Consider the following 18,373-nt stretch of genomic DNA (forward strand, 5'->3'; position numbering starts at 1 on the left):
GCAGGAGGCTGTCATGGCTGAAAACAGAGCTCGCAAGGGCAGTGCCCCCCCCCCAGCTCCATTTTCACTGGTAGAGGGTTGCAAAAGGCGCTGAAAACAGAGCTCAGGAGCTGTTTTTCACTGGCAGAGCACTCGGTCCATCACAGGTACCACCAACACAAATGACGTCAAGCTGGACACACCCTCCTTGGCCACCCCCCCCCCAAGGTCAAACACAATCCTGATGCAGCCCTCAGTGAAGTGGAGTTTGATACCCCTGGGACTCTAACGTATGCTATCAGTATAGTTGTTGCAAGAGTTAAGACGTAATTGTAATAAAATCCCTCAGATGCTCTCTTTTTGTAGAATTTATTTGCAATTCATTAATTCAAACTCTCGCTGAGCACTGGTTATTGCTCCGCTCCACTCTTCTAAAAATGCAACCCAAGAGCCTCTACACCAGAGATTGTTCTGCTATGGCTCAACTCACCTGAGATATTTCTCTCCTTGTAGCTGATTAAAATAATAATAAGAATTGTCAGCCTGGCCCACTTCATCTCCTGATGCCACAAGTAGATACTTTGTTGTGTTTATATAATGATTATTATATTCTGGGAACAGAAAAGGGGGGGGAGGAATATGTGTGGATCTCAGCCTTGCCTCAGTTTGAGCAGAAAGCAAAATAGGATAGGGGTAATTGTTCAGAGGAAAGAGAATAGAATTGCTTTTGATATTTAATTTGTCCCCTCACCCACACCTTAAGTATGTGTCAGCCCTTTAAGGCAAATTGGATATCAGAGTAGATGATCAGAGTAACAGAATCTAGAAACGCAGGTTGTATCTTCCCCTCCCTGCCTTTATGCTGAAGAGAATTAGGGAAAGTCTGGCCTGAGACATTTTCTCAAATTCTTTTCCTCCTTTGGGCTGAGATTTCTCTTATCTGACCATTGCATTAGCTGCAGCTCTTCCTCCTGTTCCTCAAGGTTGTTCTCACAGCCCAACAATGCATGTTTCAAGTTTCTTTCACATACTCTGCATCTCCCTAAATCTATTTTTATCCTGATAAATACCACAGTCCTATAATCTAGTCCTTCATTAATTCAACCCATTCGTTTCATCTTCAGTGGTGCTTACTTACTCAAAGGGTCGATATTTGAAGCAATAAGTTCAAAACGGGGATGGTCGATCTGTTGAGTAATATTGAGGAAGTAGAAAGGCGCCAGTGCGAAACTCCAGCCACAATATGATCTGTACTGGTGATGTAAACTCTGCAGAAGATTACAGCTGTGATCTTTTGATGCAATAAAGGGAACCTTGACAAAAAGCTAGGTAGTTGGCATTAGATTTTTAAGTAGCCGACTCACCAATCACATGGGCAGACCAATCCTGCAAGCATCAGGCATAGTTTGGCTCCTGAGGTCCTATCAGTAATATTGGGGTCAAACCAAATTGTAGCATAGAGGTCAGCTTTTCCCAACTCTGTTCCCTCCATTTGTAAGAACTGCAACTCTCTGAAATTCTCAGGGGACATGGCCAGGGGTGGATTAAGGCTCACTGGTGCCATAAGCACTGACAAATCTTGTTGCCCCCACCTCCTTTGTACATACTGTACACATCTTCATTGTTTTCTTTTCTTTTCTCAACTTTGTGGTGCCCCTTTTGGGCCTGGTGCCCTAGGTACGTGCTTAGTATGTTTAATGTTTAATACACCACTGGACATGGCATATGCTATGAGCTAGATGGGATACAGGTCTGGTAACCCAGAAAGAGATAGCTTCTTCAAGGGACAGTTTAGTTAGGATTTTTGGAAACTGCCTCTATTTTTTTTAGTGACACATCAGATGACATCTCTGCCTTGGAGCAAATGCCCATTTTCATTATTTTTATTCTGAATGAAATAACAGAGATGATAATTCCACTAACTTTTCTAGGGATAAAGGTGATACTCCCAATTATTTTAAGACAGTCTAACTGTGCTCCTTCTTAAAAAAAAAACCAAATGGAAAAGTTTTAAAATTTTGTTTTCTTTCTGGCAGTCATTTTGTATTTTCTATAAATCCTTCAACCTTAATATTATACTAGGATATTGGGAGGAGGCTGGCGGTGGTTGCCATAGAAACTACTGAACCACCACCACCCCCTTGCAAAGTAGCCTTCTTTGGGAGAAGACACCTGAGAACTTTCCAACATGTATTTAATCATCTCAAACCTTGAAACAAAATGCCCCTTCTGGTTTATGCAATAATTTGTAAGTCTATATGTTCAAGTGTAGAGATTTGGATTTATATCTCAACTCAATTTGAACTGAATGGAGAAGTAACCTGCAGATAGGGAAGCACTGAGAGTAGCTCGGACAGGACAGGCTATTTCCCCCCATTAAAATGAGAGCTGGCAATGGCGGCTTGGTTCCATCCATTATTTTGGACTCCAACTTTTCCAGTGCTTTCCCACTTGCTGTGCTGATGAGGACCATTCTGAGGCCAAGTCCAGGACTTCTAAAACAGGCTGCCCACCCCTCTTCTGCCATAACCCAATTTTCATTTCCAATAGCTGAAGTCACCCAATTAATGTCTCAGCCCCATCAGGCTTTGTATTCTACGTATTCTAAGCTGTTTAGCTTTATAATTATGGAACTCCTTCGAAAAGTTAAGAAGCTCCTTTAGAAAAATCTTTAGGAATAGAAGATTTCTTCTGTCACGATCCAACCCAGTATACACAAAGTACAGGTGTATACTGTACTGCATTTGAAAACACTCACCTTAGCCAAATTCAGGATGTCCATAACGACTGAGACAAATGACACCACACGCTTGTCAACGGCTGCAGTCAGCCAAGCAATCCATCCACGCTAAGAGGGAGACATAGAAAGATGGAGAAGGTCTGCTGGAAATAAACTCAGGAATGCATCTGGGACGGATAGCCTTTTCAATACTTAATGAAGAAAGACAGTGGTGAGCAGTACTTTTTTGTTGTTTACAACTTCATGACTTACAATAAACCACACCATCACTCCATCACATTAAAGATTAATTGTAGATATATACATATTTATCTTATGTAGAACTGTTTGGCTTTTATGCTATTATACAACTGTCTGTTGTTAACTTTAAAATTTGTGCTGGCAGCCACCAGAGAATGAAGAAAGACTTGGAAACGTAACTCAGTTTTGTCTCCTTTGCTTTTCCTCCCACCTTCAAGCAATAGCAATAGCAAAAGCAATAGCAGTTAGATTTATATACTGTCCCATAATGTTTTACAGCACTCTCTGGATGGTTTACACATGTCAGTATATTACCCCCAACAATCTAGGTCCCCATTTTATTGACACTGGAAGAATGTTAAGCTGAGTCAACCTTGAGCCCTCCAGGATCAAACACCAGGCGGTGGGCAGAGCCAGCTTCCAATGCTGCATTGTAACCACTGTACCACCAGTACTCACCATATGGATGCCAGACAAATCAAATTTGCATGGAATATCACACTTCGGCTGCAAAAGTCCAGGCAACCACTAGATGTAACTTACAGGTACAGAAAACTCTGTTGTCATTTGGAGTTTAGCAGAATTTTTGCAGCCAAGCTGTACTACCTCTACCAAAGAAGAATTAGAAGCAGAGAAGACAAAGGAAGGTGGGGGAATAAAAGGGAGGGTGTACCCCAGAGGGTGAAAGGAGATTTTACACACACACATCCTACTTAGGCTTTGGTCCTCTCAGATACCTTGGATGAGCCTAGTAGCATAAATTTGGTGAGTTTTACATTTCCACCAGTCTGTTTCACCAAGAAATCTGTAACTGTGTCCATGGCTCGTACAGTGGCCTGCATAGGAAGAGAGCAGGATTATAGCTTCTGGCTTTAATGCCGATTTAACATGGTACATTCAAAGCATCAACAAAATTATATTTTAACATACAGTATATGTTTAATTGGCTCCTGTGAAAAAACAACATCTTTCTGCTGAAAAGGGAAAAGAACAAGCAGTGCTCCACATGTGAGGCAGCAGAACAATTATTATAAGTTTAATTCGTTTGCCATAACTTGAAAGGTTAGCCATTGCATCATCTATGTGCTAATCTTAAAGCGGTCACAAGGATTTATTTAGGTGCATGTATTTAAAAGTCCTGAAATTCTTTTCTAAATGTGGCAAGTACAAGTTATTTGCTAATGATTTTTGTGAAGTCTTCCTAGGAAAAGAACAGTATTTTGGAAACCTTTTTATTGCCCACATGAGTGAACAGTTTGGTCTGAGAATGCCTTTCTCTCTCTCTTCTTTCTTTTAATTGACAACTAAGCATTGCTGATGCTAAATAGATGTTAAATAGAAAAGAGCTTTCTACAGCTCACAAGGTAATCACATGTGGTCTACAGCAACGGTCCCCAACCTTTCCAGCTTGGCAGACTGGCGAGTGGGACGGGATGGTTCTCTGTGAGTGCCAGGTGCACGAGCGTATGCACCTTCATTTGTGCAACCGCCCGCTGCTCCCACAAGTGGAGCTGTGCATGTGTACAAGCGCTTGCCCCCCACTTGTGTGACCCGGTTATGAAAGGGCCATGGGATTGAAGACTCCTGGTCTACAGATACAGACATTAGAAGGACATATAGCTACACAAATCATCTGTAACCTAGAAAGATTCCATTGAGTTCAACACAGTAGTGGAATTAAAAAAAATTACTACTGGTTCTGTGGCTCTGGCTTGGTGGGCGTGGTGTAGCTTGGTGGGCATGGCAGGGGAAGGATACTGTAAAATCCCCATTCCCTCCTGATCAGCTGGGACTTGGGAGGCAGAGAATAGATGGGGGCTGGGCCAGTCAAAGGTGGCATTTACTGGTTCTCTGAACTACTCAAAATTTCCGCTACTGGTTCTCCAGAACTGGTCAGAACCTGCTGAATACCACCTCTGGTACAACAGCTACACTGTACAGTAAATATGGGAAATCTGCAGTCCTCTATATCAGCAGTCCCAAAACTTTTTGAAACTGAGACAGATTTCATGTAAAGGAATTCTTCCATGGACAAGATAGGTGGGTGGGATGGTTTCATGTGCTACCTAGATCCCACACAGGTGCAGATGAAGTTTCGCTCACTTGCGTGGCTGGGTCTCTAACAGGCCACAGATTAGTACTGGTCCACATCCTGGAGGTTGGGGATTCCTGCTCTATATGTTGTAGATTACCAGTTGTCTTTTCTGTTCAAGTGGGCTGAGGTTGATGGGGATTAGAGCCCAATAATCTCTGGAGAATCCCAAGTTCTACAACTCTATAGTAAGGAATGTGAATTTCAGAATTACCTTGACCATTGGGAATTGGATGATACAGTCCAGTGAAGCAGTTGGGTCATTAATAAATCTCCATAAAATATACGCAAATAAACTATTTTCTGTTATATTCTTCATCCCAAAAGGATGTTTCTGGAAATAATAATATGAAAAAATAGTCATTTCTTGTTTTACAAAATAATGACAGATATTATCACTTGCGCCAAGGAAGAATGCATTTCGTCACTTTCCAGCATCTGTTGCAAATTGCTCAGCACTCAAACCTAACCTCTTTGTTTAGCAAGAGATTTTTAGCCAATAATTTACATGTATTTTTCTCTTCAACTGCAGTCTAGGGAAAAAAAGTGTATGTATGAGTTCATATCTGTAAAAGTAATGCAAGTAGAAGTAATCCTCACTTAGCAATTGGGACCGACAATTCCATTGCTATGCAACACAGTTACTAAGTAAACATTGCACAACTGCAATGGACTTTCCATTCAGCCATTAAGCAAGCCATCACCTCACTACAACTCATAATTTTACTGCTTCTCTATTGATCCTGCTTATTGGAAGCTGGTTGTGAAATGGAGAAATAATGATGGTGTATCTACAGGATGTTGCAATTATTGTAAAGGCCCACCTGTTGCAAAGCACTCAGATGTCAAGCATGTCATACTGCCATGATCAGAATGTCAAGAACTTTTTCTGGATCTGTTCCTGCTGCCATGGAAACTCCAGAATATGACAGAACTATTATTCTCAAGTTTTGAAAGGCTGCTTAGTTGATATACAATAAAGTACCATAAGGAAATTTGTAGGACTCCAAAGTTGCAAGCCAATGTATAGCATTTACTCAAGAGCCATATGTGCATATTTATACAACTAAGTTACCATTGGGTTTTTTTGGTTTGTGTGTGTGTTGTGTAATACACATTATTTCTAAATTTACACTGATTTAAGTATTTGAATACACGTATATGATATAAAAATGAGTGATTTCATTTTGTAAAAAATCCAACAACCTCTAAGTGGCTATATTTTTTTATTCCACTCAGTTTAGGACTATTGAAATACTGGCTGTTATTTCTGTTTTCCTTTGAATGTTATTACCTGCTCTTCTGCACTGCTGCAGGCCATACAGTCTACTGCAGTGGCACAGAAAGTTTCCATCATGAACTTCTTTGGGGTCCAAAATGATTGTCCTGCATCACTACCTCTCCTCTGAAAGCTAGAAGGGAACTTCAAAGCAGGCAAAAGCCACAAGTACTTACGTGGAAAGTGAGAGGCTGGAAGGGGATCTGCAGCAGACGAACTGCAACCCTGCCAAGACAAATCAGTCAGTCCAAACCAGTTTCGAAGAACAAAAACATCACCCTGGCAGAGCCTACTTTATAATAGGCAAACTCAGACAAAATACTGAATTTCCGGAGTGTAAGACGCACCAGAGTATAAGACGCACTAAGGTTTTGAAGAGGCAAGTTAAAGAAAAAGTTTTTTTCACTCTGCAGACCTCCCCAAAATGGCCCATTTTTTGCGGAAAATGGGCCAGTTTTTTGTCAAACAAAGGGCATGTATAGCCTTTAGGTGGCTTATAAAGTGCTCCTGGGGGCTGGGGGGGGCAAAATTGAGCAAAAAATGACCCGCTTTTACTCATTTCTCCCTTCCCAGCCCCCAGGAGCATTCTGCAAAGCTCCTAAAGGCTCTGCATAGCCATTTTGGTGAAGGCGCGGGGTTTTCAGGGGGCAAAAAATGCTGTATTCAGTGTGTAAGATACACCCAGCTTTTCAGCCTCTTTTCTGAGGGAAAAAGGTGCGTCTTATACTCCAAAAAATACAGTACTTTGACACCAGTAACACCAGGTAGATGTCATTTCAAAGTTAGTCAGCCTGTGGCCTGCACCCAGCTTCACTCCCTTTTTATGACCCCATGAATTCCCAGCTGTCACAGGGCTGCAAGTATCCTTAGCTAGTTGTTAAGTCAAGACTATTCCACTATTCTAAACAGAAAGTAACAATTGAAAGGGCCCAAGCTTTTCATTTCCACAAAATAGAAATCAAACTGCAGGTTCATAAACATCCATTCGTCACTCCCACCCACTCGTTAGAAAAACAATAAATCTGAGCTCTGCAATTGTGGAAGCATTTTTCCACCACTTTTGTTTCTTTGCCCTCACCACCCCCAAATCCATATATGCCAGGCAAAGATTTGACCTGCATTTGGAACAAATGGTAATTGATTATGTTGCATTGAATGAACTCCTTTAGTAGCCAAATTATATTTAGCAACTGTAGCAAAACTCTGATTTTTAGATGTGGCTGAAAACCAGAGAATGGTGGATATGCTCGCTGTTTAGTAGCTAAGGGTCCTATAATAGCAATAGAAATAGCACTTGGACTATATACCGCTTCACAGGGCTTTTCATCCCCCTCTAAGCGGTTTACGTAGTCAGCATATTGCTCCCAACAAGCTGGGTCCACAATTTACCGACCTCGGAAGGATGGAAGGCTGAGTCAACCTTGAGCCTGGTAAGAATCGAACTGCCCGAACTGCTGGCAGCTGGCAGTCAGCAGAAGTAGCCTGCAGTACTGCACTCTAACCACTGAGTCACCACAGCTCAATGCAATGCAATCCGCTCGCTCTAAAATTCATGGCCCTTGCTCATGTACCCAATGTCTCTAGCTATGTGACATTGAGAATAATTCTGCTTTTCAGATGTAAAACATTCAGCTTATTCCATTAGATCCAACTCTAATATAGTATTGCATTGTAAGAAAATAATGAATTAGTGTGCATTTGAATGTTGCTGGGGTTTAAAGTCTTCATTTAAAAAACTTAATGGAACGTAACTGCAGACTTGGAGAGGATATTCAAATAAGTATTAAACTATATTTAGAAAAAGACATCATAGGTTATTTTTTAATCATAACCCCCATAATTTTCTGTCCTTGTCTTATGTAGGTAGTCCTCAACTTACAACCATTCATTTAGTGACTGTTCAAAGTTACAGTGGCACTGAAAAAAGTGACGCATGAGTGTTTTTCACCCTTACGACCGTCGCAACAGCTCCATAGTCACATGATCAAAATTCGGATGCTTGGCAACTGGTTCATATTTAAGACGGTTGCAGTGTCCCGGGGTCATGTGATCAGTTTTTGCAACCTTCTGACAAGCAAAGTCAATGGGGAAGCCAGATTCACCTTAACAACCGTGTTACTAAATGAACAATTGCAGTGATCAACTTAACAATTGTGGCAAGAAAGGTTGTAAAATGGGGCATACTCGCTTAACTATTATCTTGCTTAGCAACAGAAATCCTGAGCTCAGTTGTGATCATAAGTCAAGGACTACCTGTATCTTTATTCAATACTTCAAGAATCAAAATGAACAAAATTAGAGATAGTGGATATACTATACTAGATTTTGTTTGTTTTCCATTAAGAATTATTTGTGCTTTCTGAGAAGTATAAATCAACTTTACCTATTTAATAGAGTTCATATGTTCCAGAACTTTAAACAGCAAAAGAATAATAAATCCAAATCATCAAAGGACCTTCTCTGCAACTAAGAATATTAATGTAACTTGAAACTTAAGGTCATTTGTAAATATCCTAATGTTAATTTTAGAAGATCCACTAGAGGGAGTAGAAGCATTAATGGAAAAATCAAAGGAATTTCGTATATTAGCAGATTTAAGATTAATAAACAGAAGACAAAAATATTAACAAATGAAACCATAAGTTTAATTAGAACTGATTAAGAAGACGTGTTTTAAAAGTGAGAAAAAGTTAAACATTGAGCATTACTGTGATAAATATGAACTATATGCTATTTCAAAATGATATGTTAAGACAAGAACTGAAATTAAGAAAGACATATTAAGATGGGAGTAATTACAACTGTCACTGTTGGGGAGAATTTGTGTAATAAGATGGGTTTTTTGCCCAAAATGATATTTTTGTTTCAGACAATGTACATCTTTTGATATCAGATGTACCATTTAAATGCCAAGATAAAAACATTAGGATTAAATATGGTATAACTTGCTTAATTAGAGAAAAATACATTATCTATATTTTTATCGGTGACTGGAAGCCTTTTTTGGATTTTTTGTAGAAAAATGAAAAGAATGAAGTTTAATTTATGATTTTCATGATCAGACAGGATAGATTATAGAAAGAAGAACCCTATGATGTAACTTCATAGAAAGATGTATGTATGTATGTATGCATGTATGTATGTACGTCACTAGCCAATATACTTTTGTTACCAAAAGTAAGTGCACTTTGGGGTACCTACTCTGTTTTCTTGGCTTCCCCACCCTCAATTCTTCCCACAGTAGTGATTTATATAAGGTGACACGATGTCCCCGATTTCAGCGGGACAGTCCACGCTTTATAACAATTTGTCCCGTGTCCCAGGGCATTTTAAAAAGTCCCAATTTTCTGGCTTCATGTTGAAAGCCCAGTGGATTTGCTTAAGAAATCCTAACCAGGGCAAGACAAAAGACACTCTGTCCTAACCTCTCTCTCTGTCTCAGTACTTTCATTGAAGATATAATTAAAACATTAAAGCAAGAAAACGGACCCCCCGCGCCCCTTTTACCTCATTTTATAAGAAAAAATGACCAAGTACCATAGAGCTCCAGAAAATACTTGGCTAGAGAAGCCGCGAGTGTTACTTCCTGGATTTTCCGGAGGGGAGGGGCACGGAGGTTGGAGGTCGGAAAAAATGGTGGCAAAGTTTCTTTGAAAAATATTTCCCTGACTAATTTCACCATTTTAAGTTGCTCAGTTCTTTGTATTAACATCTACATCATTCTGGATTGACTTAGAATGATCACTTGTGCCTGCTGGTAAGTGAGCTGGGTTTTTTTCTTTTATTTTTTTAATGTATTTTAAAATAATTTTTATTTATTGTGCATAGGATTTTTTAAAATATTTTTATTCTGTGTGGATTATTTTTTTAAATTGTCTTAGACCATTTTAAAAAAGATTCTATCCAAAATAAATTGAAGTGAAACCATTTTTAAAAATTCTATGCACAATACTTTGAAATGTTTTACTTCAATTTATTCTGTGTGGATTCTTTTTTAAATTGTCTTAGACTATTTAAAAAAAGATTCTATCCAAAATACAAAATACCAGCTGCAGTTATTCACTTAAGAACTGTGGCAAGAAACGTGGTATAGTGACCAAAGTTACAATGGCATTGAAAAAAGTGTCTGATGACCATTTTCACACTTAGTGACCATTTTCATACTTAGCGACCATTGCAGCATCCTCATGGTCACGCGATCAAAATTTTGATGTTTGACAACAGATTCGTATTTATGATGGTTTCAGTGTCCTGGGGTCATATAATCACCTTTTGACAAAGTCAAATGGGGAAACCAGATTCACTTATGCTACTAACTTATCAGCTGCTGTTATTCACTTAAGAACTGTGGCTAGAAAGGTGGTATAGTGACCAAAGTTACAATGGCATTGAAAAAAGTGACTGATGACCATTTTTCACACTTAGTGACCATTTTCACACTTAGCGACCGTTGTAGCATCCTCATGGTCACGTGATCAAAATTTTGATGTTTGGCAACAGTTACAATTTATATTTGTAAATTGTAGTTATGTTGAAATAAAAAAATATCACAATACTATTTTTGCATTGTATGAAAATTTTTGTTGCTCCGTATAAATTTTTAATCAAGTCTCTCCCCCCCCCCCGGTCAAAGGTGTCCCTCTTTACCAATCTGAAAATCTGGTCACCTTAGATTTATAGCATCTTCAAGCATCTCCAGACACCAATACACTGATAAACAGCAACGAAGACATGTTTATATTTCCAGAGCAATATATGATGATACTATAAATCATGATTATGCAAATAGCTGAACTCCTCCTTCAGTCTTTTCCCCCTCTGATTGCTTTGCTTTTTGTTCTGGTAAAGTTTGCAGTTATTGCTGTTCCACTTTTTCCTCTGCCAGCTTTCAAAGACCTTTTCCTCCCTCAAAAGATTAATGTTCTTTCTCCTTTGCTGCCCTTAATATTTCAAACTACTTTCTGGAGACTTTGTGCTGAGCCATCTATCTTAATTCCTTTACATGGTCACAGAAGATCTACAAAAAAGACTTATGATGGGCCAATAGGGTGATCAGATGAAATAAAGACTTGGACAGGTACTTGGGGAAAATGCTGTGATTAAAACTTCTGGAAAAGCATATTCAAGAAGTCCAAGTTAAGTATTAGTAACAATCAACATTCTACTTTATTAGTTCTTAATCTAGGAAGGTGGAGTTACAGCTCTATTTAATCCTACTTCTATTCCTCTTTCCTCCCTCTATATTATTAGGTTTAAATCCTAATCTTATATGAGACAAAGAAAATGTAAAAATAACTAGAGATACAGTAGATGTACAGTTGAGACACATTCAGTCATTACTTTCTACATCTTTCCTGCCTTCAGTTCCTAATTCCTGTAGGATTGGTGATAGCAATAGTACTCAGATTCAGTGGTGGGATTCAACTGGTGTAACAACTAGTTAGCTGAGAGTGCGTGCAGTGTGTTTGAAAACTTACCTTCTACTGCAGCCCCGATTGCAAAACAACTGGGCTTCAGAAAAGGGATATAGGTCAGTACAGCGCAGGGGCAGGCAGCTGGACCCAGCTGATCATCGGAGCAATTGGTTCACTCTCAGCTTGATGGTTGGAGCTACGGGTTAGCCAAAACTGGCCCAAACCAGCTGAATCCCACCCCTGCTCAGATTATATACTGCTTCACAATGCTTCACAGCCTCTCTAAATGTTTACAGAGTCAGCAACAATCTGGGTCCTCATTTTATTGGCCTCAAAAGGATGGATGGCTGGTCAACCTTGAGGATCGAAACCGTTGGCAGTCAGCAGAATTAGCCTGCAGTACTGTATTCTAACTATTATGCCACCACGGCTGCTTGATTCTATGGAAACCATTGAGAACTTTTCCTAAAAAGTTGTTGAACTGCCATTATCCCTACTTAAGGAAAAGTTTACATACGATCCAGTTGTGACTGCTAGAGTTCTAATTTGATTAGCAGAGTATTCCGCAGGTTCTTCTGGATTGTCATTACTTCCACCAGCAAGCAAAAGGAAACATGACTTCTTCATCTGTGCATTCTTATATACTTTGGGTGCAGCAATGGTCACCATGTGCCACCAGATTGTTTTATCCACTTCAGAATCTGGGGATGAAAAGACACATATAGTAAAGATGGGACTCCCAAGGCCCACACCAATGCAACCAGACACAAACTCCAACAATGATACATATCACATCATAAAGTATTCGCTGGGACCATCCATCTCCGTGGGATTGAAAGAGTCTGTTTAAGTTGGTCTGCCCAGGCAACTGATGGCCTGTTGATTTCCAGAGAACAGCATGGGACCAGACCTATCAGGCAGTTGGGCTGACTCATTGGCTATAGCAGGATGGCTAAGCCTTTTTCTCCTTGTGTGCTAAAACCGCACCTGGGACAGCGCCTGCACGCGTGCCACACCCCTAATGCAATGCACCCCACCCCTTGCACATGCATGCATGACCCCCGGCACTCCACTGCTCCTGGGACCACAAATGGGCTGCAGGGAGGCATGCCGCACTCCCTGCAACTCCCCCTCACTCACTGCACATGTGCATGCGACCCTCAGTCCCCCTGTACATGCGTGTGCATCTCCTGCATTTGCAGCAGAGACCTAAAAATCAAACTGACCTTGGGAGGCGCGTGCACATGCGCAGTGCAGCTGAGCTGGCCAATAGCTTGTGTGTCATCTGTGGCACATGTGCCATAGATTCGCCATCATGGGGCTAAAGCCTCTAATAGGCATGTGACTAAGGCCTTGGACAGATTGCTCCTATGTGGCCTCTGTGTGTGTGCCAATCCCAGGATGCTCCTTTGATTTCTGAAGAGCTCAAGGAGATGGAATGACAGAAGTGACCCTTGCTTTTGGTCTCAGGCCTGCGGTTAGTGTATTTTATATTGCGGGGTGCTGTTTTTGTTTCATTTGCATTCTTTTAAGATTATTTTAGTTCAAGTTTTTACAATTTTGTACAGTGCCCAGAGTGTACAATAGCCTACAACATTCTTGTGCACTCCCACGTAAGGAAATATGTAGATTTGTTGACCTACTGAATCCTGGAACTATTTTTGCTGCTCCACTGTTGTTTCATTTTACTACTTATGCTATCACATTTCATTTATTGTAGTTGATTATCCCTAACAAAACCATAAGTTATAGAGTGATTAATATGTTCTTAGAAATGAAGTGAAATAAATCTGAGAGAGAGCTCCTCCAGACCTTTTCAGGATTCCACCAGACAACTGCACTAATATACACTCTCCCATGCTTCAATAGGAAGAGAGATGTGTCCCATGGCGTTATCCCATGGCCCTGCCAGATAGTTTCAGGTAGTCCTCAATTTACAACCATTCATTTAGTGACTGTTCAAAGTTACAACAGCACTGAAAAAAGTGATTTATGACCATTTTTCACCGTTGCACCATCTCCATGGGCACATGATCAAAATTTGGATGGTTGGTGACTGGTTCTGACAGTTGCAATGTCCAGGTTGTTCATCTGATCCCCTTTTGCAACCTTCTGAAGCAAAGTCAATGGGGGAGCCAGATCCACTTAACATCCATGTTACTAATTTAACAGCTGCAGCAATTCATTTTACAAGTATGGCAAGAAAGATAATAAAATGTGAAAACTCAATAACTGTCTCACTTAGCAACAGAAATTTTGGGATCAGTTGTGGTCGTAGGTCAAGGGTTGCCTGTACTCAACCATGTGACAGATGTCTGTTATGAGGAGGAAGAGAATAATCTGAGGGTAAAGAAACTGAGGGTGACAACAAGGGCTCAAAATTTGCAGGATGTAGGAAACAGGACCTAAAGATGAATAGATGAGGTAATTAGATGATAGGGTGAGATGGATAGCTTTTGGGAAGATCAATAGGAGCCTGAGTGGTAATCAGGAGAAGGTAATGAATGGAATAAATTGATAATTTATAAAAAATATATATAAAAGTGTGAGGTCGTGGGGAGACTCATTACTAGCAGGCTTATTAGTGCCAGGAAAAGATAAATAACTGCATAACTTAGGTAATCAAAGGAGATACAAATGAAAACACAGATTTACAATATCAATAACAGACTTATATACCACTTCATAGTGCTTTACAGGCCTCTCTAAGCAGTTTACAGAGTCAGCATATTGCCCCCCAGCAACAATCTGGGTCCTCATTTTACTGACCTTGGAAGGATGGAAGGCTGAGTCAGCTTTGACCCATGAGGCAGAAAGTTTACTCAAGAATAAGAGAGGAAAGAGGCAAAAATGTAAAGGAAGAGAGTGGCTGCTCATGAGCCATCTTAAGAAGACAAAAGGGTAATAAGGAACAAATTGTCCCATTTAGGGAAGCAACTAACCCAAAGATTACTTGTGAGGAAAAAGTAATAGGATAAGGTGACCAGACGTCCCGCTTTTGGGGGACAGTCACACTTTTTAATAATTTGTCTCACATCCCGCGGCGTTTTTAAAAAGTCCCGATTTTTGGCAAGTAAATTTTGGCAAGTAAATACATGGCAAGTAAACATTGCGCAGCAGTTTCCCACTGCCACGCAGTGTCGTTTGCTGGACACGGACTGCAGTCTCTGTACTCTGCAGAATGGCCATGGAATCGTGAACGAAACCCCCTCCAGCTAATTGCAAACAGAGATGAACGCTGTTTGCCCTATATCTATATTAGTCAACGCTTGACGGCTTTCCATTGGATTTGGAGGCATCACCGCATAGCCTGGCATCCATTGCACATTGATGACATAGATGGCTTTGCTTGGGGGAGTTGTTTGTGACGTGGCAGATCGGCAAGGCGGCAGCATACAGCAAACTCTTTTAAAGATTGCTGGTGCTTACTGGTCATTTTTAACTCAAATATCGTAAGGTGGCCTTAACATATCGCATGAACAGCAGGTTCGCGGCAGTATTATATGCCTGTGAATTGGAATACATGACATTAAGTTTAGAATTGTTTTATTTAGTCATGCAACTAAGTATTTCCCACTGGTAATTTATAATGTCTTCTAGAGTCATCCCATAATACATTTGAAAGATTATGATCAGAAAGATCATAATACATAGGATCAGCTGCTCCTCTGATCATGGTCTATCAAAATGTTACTGCCTGCCTGATGCAAATTTAGACAGACGGTGCTTTGGGCTGCCCCTCAAATCCCCCCTTTACTCCTCCCCCTGTAGAATTCAGCCCCCTGAGTTTTGCCTTTGCATGTGTGGTTATGGCGGATGGCAGAGTCAGCTGGAGGTTGAGAGGGGATTGGGGGCTTTTGTCTGCCTGTGGAGTTCTCCCCATGGACAGGATGGGATGTTGGCATGAAAGGGATCCGGGCACAACCTCACCTGTTCCAAGTAAAGTTGTCTTTTGCAATTGGCTACCCGTAATCCTTGACTTACGACCAGGATTGATCCCTCAATTTCTGTTGCTAAGGGAGACGTTTGTTAAATGAATTTTGCCACATTTTGCGACCTTTTATTGCCATGTTAAGTGAATCATGGTGGTTGTTAAGTCAGGAACATGGCTATTAAGTAAATCTGGGCTTCTCCATTGGGTAAGGTGACCAGACGTCCCGATTTTGGCAGGACAGTCCCGATTTTTAACAATTTGTCCCGCGTCCCGCGGCGTTTTAAAAAAAGTCCTGATTTTTTAAAAATTTTAATCAACCCCCTCCCCCGGTCAATGGTGTCCCTCTTTACCAATGTTAAAATCTGGTCACCTTATAATAGGAGAACATGACAGGTTTTTCTCTCCACCCTGCCTTATGCCCAGCCGATATACCTGCTTGCAGCTAAGTTCAGGGGAGATGATCATCGCTACCTGTAAAGAGCTGTGTCCCATGAATCTGGTGGAAAGAGGGCTGGAGCCAAAAGAGTAAGAGGTGTCCAGTTTGTGATGGTTGGTGCAGAGAATCAAGACTGGCAGAGTCTATGAACAGCCCAACCTGCATTTGGATCAGCAAGGATGCCAGCTGGTTCAAAGGAGGGCAAGCCATCAGAAATGCATTGCCCTTTGAGGAAGCAGTTCACATGGGTGAGAGAGACACAAGAACAAGATTCTTGTTCACAGAGCATTATAAGTTACAGTTGCATAAAATTATCCTTATAGTTGTGTAACTCTGATTGCAGACCTGTGTAGTTATTCTTCATCTGAGTAGTGAAATAAAAAGTTAAAAATGGGAAGTAAAATCTTTTCACTTACTGAAGGAGTGAAATGGCCCCTAAAATCCCCTTCGGCTAGAAAGTGTTGCTTTTGAGTTGACAATTTGTATTAACTCAACATAACTTCTCCAAGATATGGGCTGACCGGCATGAGAGATGGTGGGAAGGCATACATAATTAAATAGCCTCTTTGCTGAATGTGTTGGCCACCCACGAATTATTTATTCTGGAAAGTGTACTGCTAGGTCAAGTTTAGTACTATTTATACAATTTCATCTATAAATAAAATTCACTGTATTTCTTCAAAAAGCGCTATAACTCAGTTATGCTTTGTTCCAATCACGGGAAACAAATCAAAGGAATATGAGCCTTTTGATGATCAGCACAGGAGCATCATGTTACCATAACTTTTGGAAAGCTGGTAGGTCGTTCCAGCTGAATTTCTCCTGGCACTTCCAATGAAAATACTTTTGTGCGGCTATTCTGTCTTTCACTTCTAGACAGATTTAGGTAAGTAAAACAAGAATCTATATTCAAACTACAGGTGGGATATAATAGAAAAGAGGATCTGGGGGCCAACTTTTTCCCATCACATTTTATGAAAGAGAAGGAAATTTTTTTATCAACTTGTCAGAAAGCATCTCCTGCCTTTTAATAAACTTCTTCCCTGAAAAGTGTTTATTTTCCCCTCCACCAAGAGCAACAACCAAACAAGTCCCAAATCACCACTTCCAGAGGGCTACTTACCGTCCAACCACTTCAGTGAGGTCATATGGATGGTATAGACAGTGGAGTCATGGTGCTTCTTTTTAGACACAAGGGTGTAACTGTATGAAGATCAGGACGCGCCACATATTCATCCAAAGCCTTCCGACCGATTGGGTAAACAGGGGGCAAATGGATGAAGAAGAGAGGTGGAACAGAAGGTCAATGCCTCAGTAGACAGTTGGAGCTGTGTGTGGTTCCTCTTCCTGCTCCTCCTTTCTTAGAAGGATCCAGGATTTCCTTTCAGCCAAATAGGTGGAGAGATCTACTTGCCTTATTCCTCACCTCAAAACTATCATGGAGTAATTTTCAAAAGGTATGTCAGTCCAAATATCCCACTTCTGCTTATATGTGCAACTCTGGAGGGCTGTACCTGAGGGACATTATACAAGGGAACCCAACGTCCTGGGGGATGAGTCTAACAACAAGCATAATGAGGAGCTTTCCTTCTCTTGTTGATGAGAAAAGAAACAGGACCATCAGTTGGAGAAGCCTAGAGAAAAGTCACATGCATACATGTGACAACTCTTTTTCCTGATATTCAGCCAGCTGCAAAAGGGAAGCAAAGAATATAACTGAAGACAGACCTAAAATAAGATTTATAGCACAGTCTGGAATGTGGTACAAATTGTGGAATTAATGAAAAGAAGGCTCAATATGAAAAGATAAAGGAAGAATACAGAAATACATGCAGATATCCATAGGGTTTAAATCTCTTTAGGTACAAGAAGAAAAAAATAATAATCCTGTCCATTTTTATATGTGTATGCCCTATCTTTGGGGACCAGTAGACAAAGATGTCCTGAATCTTTGGGGACCAGTAGACAAATGTGGAATTTTGAGAATATGTTGGGGCCATGCCTAAGGTGACCAGATTTTCAGATTGGTAAAGAAGGACACCTTTGACCGGGAGGGGGGGGCTTCATTAAAAATTTTATACGGAGCAACAAAATTTTTCATACAATGCAAAAATAGTGTTGTAATATTTTTTTTATTTCAACATAACTACAATTTACAAATATAAATTGTAACTGTTGCCAAACATCAAAATTTTGATTACGTGACCATGAGGATGCTGCAACGGTCACTAAGTGTGAAAATGGTCGCTAAGTGTGAAA

General features: G+C 40.4%; 1 protein-coding gene across 1 annotated transcript in view; it reads right to left on the reverse strand.

Moving 5' to 3' along the window:
- The window catches only part of LOC116523910 (autocrine proliferation repressor protein A-like), a 28,125-nt gene extending 10,571 nt beyond the window's left edge, over positions 1–17,554 (reverse strand). The window contains exons 1-9 of the mRNA XM_032239002.1: positions 17,541–17,554; positions 17,238–17,317; positions 12,262–12,445; positions 6,346–6,463; positions 5,266–5,385; positions 3,697–3,795; positions 2,738–2,827; positions 1,118–1,247; positions 470–590 (exon numbers count right to left, since the gene is read on the reverse strand). Of these exons, the coding sequence (XP_032094893.1) occupies positions 470–590; positions 1,118–1,247; positions 2,738–2,827; positions 3,697–3,795; positions 5,266–5,385; positions 6,346–6,463; positions 12,262–12,445; positions 17,238–17,317; positions 17,541–17,554 (956 nt within the window). The remainder of the gene's footprint in view (positions 1–469; positions 591–1,117; positions 1,248–2,737; positions 2,828–3,696; positions 3,796–5,265; positions 5,386–6,345; positions 6,464–12,261; positions 12,446–17,237; positions 17,318–17,540) is intronic.
- Positions 17,555–18,373: the final 819 nt, after the last annotated feature.

This window comes from Thamnophis elegans, chromosome 2, assembly GCF_009769535.1.
Source record: "Thamnophis elegans isolate rThaEle1 chromosome 2, rThaEle1.pri, whole genome shotgun sequence".
Lineage (NCBI taxonomy): Eukaryota > Metazoa > Chordata > Lepidosauria > Squamata > Colubridae > Thamnophis > Thamnophis elegans.